The 4,661-nt window shown below is 44.2% G+C and overlaps 1 protein-coding gene across 1 annotated transcript in view; it reads left to right on the top strand.

The window, feature by feature from the left end:
* CCDC62 (coiled-coil domain containing 62) overlaps nucleotides 1-4,458 on the top strand; it is a 31,639-nt gene extending 27,181 nt beyond the window's left edge. The window contains exon 11 of the mRNA XM_042780589.1: nucleotides 4,306-4,458. Within this exon, the coding sequence (XP_042636523.1) occupies nucleotides 4,306-4,458 (153 nt within the window). The remainder of the gene's footprint in view (nucleotides 1-4,305) is intronic.
* The last annotated feature ends 203 nt before the right edge of the window (nucleotides 4,459-4,661 follow it).

The raw sequence follows: 4,661 nt of genomic DNA, 5'->3' as shown, positions 1-4,661 counted from the left end.
GTAGATTGCCCCATCTTCCTTCCGAGGAGTGGCTGGTGGGTTTGAACAACCAGCCTTCTGGTTAGCAGTCAAGTGCCTTAGGCACTATGCTACCAGAGCTTCCGGTGATGCCTTTACATAAATATTTTACACACACACACAGTCAGATTTAACAGATGCTTACGTTTTCCAGATTAGCTGTGTTTTTGTTTTTCAAGAAACGTTAAAGTCTAAGTCCTGCTTCCCATTCTCCTGGAAGTCTCCTCCCCCCTCAGCCCCCAGTTACCTGCTGTTCTAAAATTGGTTGCCACGCATGATACTTTGAACAGCGACAGAGAGACAGGCAGTGGTGGTTCAGTGGTAGAATTCTCACCCTTCTCGTGGGAGACCCAGGCCCGTGCACCTCACACACAGCCTCCACCACCCGTCAGTGGAGGTGTCCATGGGGTTAGGATGCTGAACAGATCTCAGTGGCACTTCCAGACTCAGATGGATTAGGAGTAAAGGCCTGGCGCTCAGCTTCAGGAAACTCAGGCCTCAAGCACCCTGTGGGCCCCAGTGGTCCAATTCTGTTGTTCATGGAGTGGCCATGACTTGGGCCGACTTGCTGGCAGCCAACAGCAACAGACAGACACACACACACCGTATGTTGTTTTATGAATTTTAAAAATGTATGTAAATGGTGTAATACTGTTTGTAACATTTTACAATATGATTTTTCCAACTTTATCAATGTTTTGGGACATTTTTCCATGCTGACATCTGCAGACCTAGTTTGGTCACCTTAATTGTTGGCTGCTTTGTCGTTGGTGACTTGAGTAAACCACAGTTTGTGTTCAAGGCCCTGCTGACAGGTAGTGAAGGGTATGTTACAGATCGTGCTACAGTGCACGTCCTTGTCCTTACATGGCAAGAGTTCTGAGGAACTTACTTCATTCACAGTCTTCCTCATCGACAGGGTCTTCATCTCAGCTTAGTCACCAATAAAGCAATTCAAATAAACTTCCTCTTTCTCTCTCTCTTTTTTTTTTTTTTTTTTTTTGCATTGTGGTTGAGGTGAAAGTTTACAGAGCAAATTCATATTCTAGTCAACATTTCATACCGATCTTGTTTTGTGACGTTGATTGCAATCCCCACAATGTAACTGCTCTCTTCTTCCTACTTCCTGTGGTGACCCTTTCCCTGTGTCTTGCTTTCCTATGCATTCCTGCCCTCTGAGCATTCTCCCTGCCAGTGCTGCCCTTCCGATCTCCTGTGGTTGATCGTTCTGAGGAGTGCCCCTCCCTGGTATCAGTTGTTCACCTTATAGCTTGACTATTGTTAAGCCACAGGAGTGTGTTAATTCCAGACCTGACGGGTGACTAGGGGCCATGGTCTCAGGGGTTCCACTAGGCTCTGTCAGATCAGTAAGCCTGGTCTTTTTTATAACTTTTCAGTTTCATTCCACGTTTCTCTTCCACACTATCCAGGATCTCCAATTTTAATTCCTTTCTGAGTTGTTGGGCAACATAGTGGTCTTAGGGTTGTGTGGGCTGAGGTTCCCATGGTCCCCTAGTCCCTTGCACAAAGTATTTCCATGCATCTTAGAAATTCTTCACTCTGCTTTGCTCCAGATGAGGAGAGACCAATAGTTGGATTTTAGATAGCCACTCACAAGCTTGAACTTTATTTAGGGAAGATCAGGGGCTTTGAAATCAGACTTCTTTGGGTTCCAATCCCTATTCTTGATCTTAACCTCTATGACCTTCATAAAGTTATATAATTACATTGTGCCTCAGTTTCTTCATCTGCAGATGTACAATGGCCTCACAGTTGTTTGGTGTAAATGAGCTAATGTAGGTTATGTTGGGCCTGGTCCATAATAGGTCATTGATAGGTGCTGGTTCTCTTTGTTAGCATTACACAGAGATGAGGTGAAACTGGCACAGTAATCAAATGAGGTATATGCCAGTCGTACCTAGAGAATAATGACTCAGGATAGGAAATCAGTCAGCTAGAACTATTCTGTCAGTTGAAAACAAAGGTGTATGTGTGTGTGTATGTGGTATATTAGGTATATTAGCACATGAAAAGATGCTCAACATTGTTGGTCATTAAAAAGCCATCCTATTGCTGTTGAGTTGATCTGACTCATGGAGACTCCACGTGTTAAGGTAGAACTGAACTGCTCCGTAGGGTTTGTTTTCATGGCTATAATCTTTACAGAAGCGGACTGCCAGGCCTTTCTTGTATGGGACTGCCAGGTGGATTTGAACCAACAGCCTTTAGTTAGCAGTTGAGCACAAACCATTTGGACCACCCAAGGACCTTAACTACTCATTCCCCACTGCCATTGAGTCTGTTTTGACTCACTCAAAAAAACTCACTGCTGTTGAGTCATTTCCAACTCATGGCAACCCCTCCTTGGGTTTCCAAGGCGGTATCTCTACAGAAGTAGATTGCCAGTCTTCTGAGGAGCGGCTTGTGGGTTTGAACCGCCAGCCTTCTGGTTAGCAGTCATATGCCTCAGGCACTATGCCACCAGAGCTTCTTTTGACTCAGTGACCCTGTAGGACAGTAGAATTGCCTCATAGGGTTTCTAGGGTTGTAAATCTTTACAGAAGCAGACTGCCTCATCTTTCTCCCATGGAGCAGCTGGTGGTTTTAAACTACTGACCTTTTGGTTGGCAGTTGGGTGTGTTAACCACTATGCTACCAGAGCTCCTTAAGAGGTGTGTGCTGTCTGGGTATTGACCCCAGGTGACAAGAACGGGAATCTTGTCTGATCCCATCGCACCAGTGGTGCTGTTTCATTACTCATGGAAATGCAAATTAAAACCACAATGAAATACTGCCTTATTCATGTTAGAGTGTAAAGTTTAAAAAGTCAACAATACCAAGTATTGATGAGGTAGACTCTGGAGCACCTGGAGCTCACACGGTGACGATGGGAAAAGGAGCCCTGGTGGCGCAGTGGTTAAGCTCTCAGCTGCTAACCAAAAGGTTGGCAGTAGGAAGGTAAAATAGTACAATCACTTGGAAAACACTTTAGTGGTTTTTTAAAAGGTTAAATATATACCTACCATTCCACTCCTCAGTATATACCCAAGAGAAATAAATCAAATGTTTGCACAAAGACTTACACATAATTGTTCACACCAACTGCATAAAAAATCTATCAACAACTGAAATATGCTTTACTAGAGTAGAGAAACAAACAGGCATAGTCATCCAGTGACACACATCTCATCAATGAAATGAGGACCTGTACACAGAGCAGTACTTACACTGAGCAAAGGAGCCAGACAGACATGTATACACTGTATGGGATCTGTTTTTTTGAAATTCCAGAAAATGCAAATGAATCTCCAGCAACAGAAAACATATTTGTGGTGGTCTGGGGATGAAGGGAGGGGTGGAAAGGAACCAGAACTTCTAGGGTTGGTGGGTATGTCCACCATCTTGATTGGTGGTAGCTTCGTGAATGACACATGTCAGAACTTGTCCATCATACAGTTCATTGTACACCAGTTTATATCTCAGTCAAGCTGGTCATTTTTACAAAGGGGCAAAGCTTAGGAACAATATTAGCCCTTGCCTTTATAGCTCGGGGAGACCCTCTTTTAGTGTTTGCATGTGGCTGAGGCGGAGCTTGACAGGTGTGCCTGGGTTGTGAAACACGGATACATTGGTTCATTCAGCGGATCTGTGCCAGGTGTCTTGTAGGTGACAGTTCAGCGTGATCATTGCTTTGCACTAGGACAAAGAAAACGGGAAGCCCTTTTGAGAACAGCATTCACTCATGGTCGTGCTGAAAACTCAGATCCCAAAATTAAAAAGTAAACGAGCAAACTAAAGCATACATCCACACTTTTTCTTTAATTTCACTGTGGTGAAAATACATATGGCAGTGTGCACCATCTTAGCATTTCTACATGTGCGTTTCCGTGACATTGCCACATTCTTCAGGTTGCATAATCGCACATTTTAAAAAGCTTCTGAGTTTTTAGTGTTCAGCAGAAAAGTTCCATTTGGCAAGTGTTTTGACATGCTAATTATGGCCTTGAAAAGTTAATTTAGGAGAACTAAACAGTGCCTAGGATTTTGATGTAATGAATTGCCCACCCATAAGCAGTAAGTTCTATTTAAGTCAAATCCTTTAGCCGGGTGAGTTCCAAGGAATGAAGGCACTGGGTTATCCGAGTATTGGATGTGTAGCTTTGCTTTGTCATAAGCTGAGGGAAAAGCACTGCTACCAGCTCATTGACATTTGTGTCTGTGAAGTTGGGTTCGTAAACGTTTTTAAGGACTGCTTTCGTGAATGCTTACGTTGTGTTCTCTTCCCAGGACGATTTTTCTCCCACAAGTAAGCTTCAGCGTTTGCTGGCAGAATCCCGTCAGATGGTGTCTGACCTGGAGCTGAGCACTCTGCTCCCCTTCAGCTCTGAGAACCTCAACGGTGGTGACCAAGACGTATGTGCTTCCTGTTCTTCAGACTGAGTCTGTAGTGTCTGAATACTCCCCTGAGTACTAACTGGGTCTGTAGTGTCTGAATACTCCCCCCGAGTACTAACTGGGTCTGTAGTGTCTGAATACCTCCCCCGAGTACTAACTCGGTCTGTAATGTCTGAATACTCCCTCGAGTACTAACTCGGTCTGTAGTGTCTGAACACTCCCCCCGAGTACTAACTCGGTCTGTAGTG

This window comes from Orycteropus afer, unplaced genomic scaffold, assembly GCF_000298275.1.
Source record: "Orycteropus afer afer isolate SDZICR_OR568_19922 unplaced genomic scaffold, OryAfe1.0 scaffold00048, whole genome shotgun sequence".
In the NCBI taxonomy this organism is placed as follows: domain Eukaryota; kingdom Metazoa; phylum Chordata; class Mammalia; order Tubulidentata; family Orycteropodidae; genus Orycteropus; species Orycteropus afer.
The sequence above is the reverse complement of the archived record's forward strand: the minus strand, read 5'-3'. Positions and strand labels throughout refer to the sequence as shown.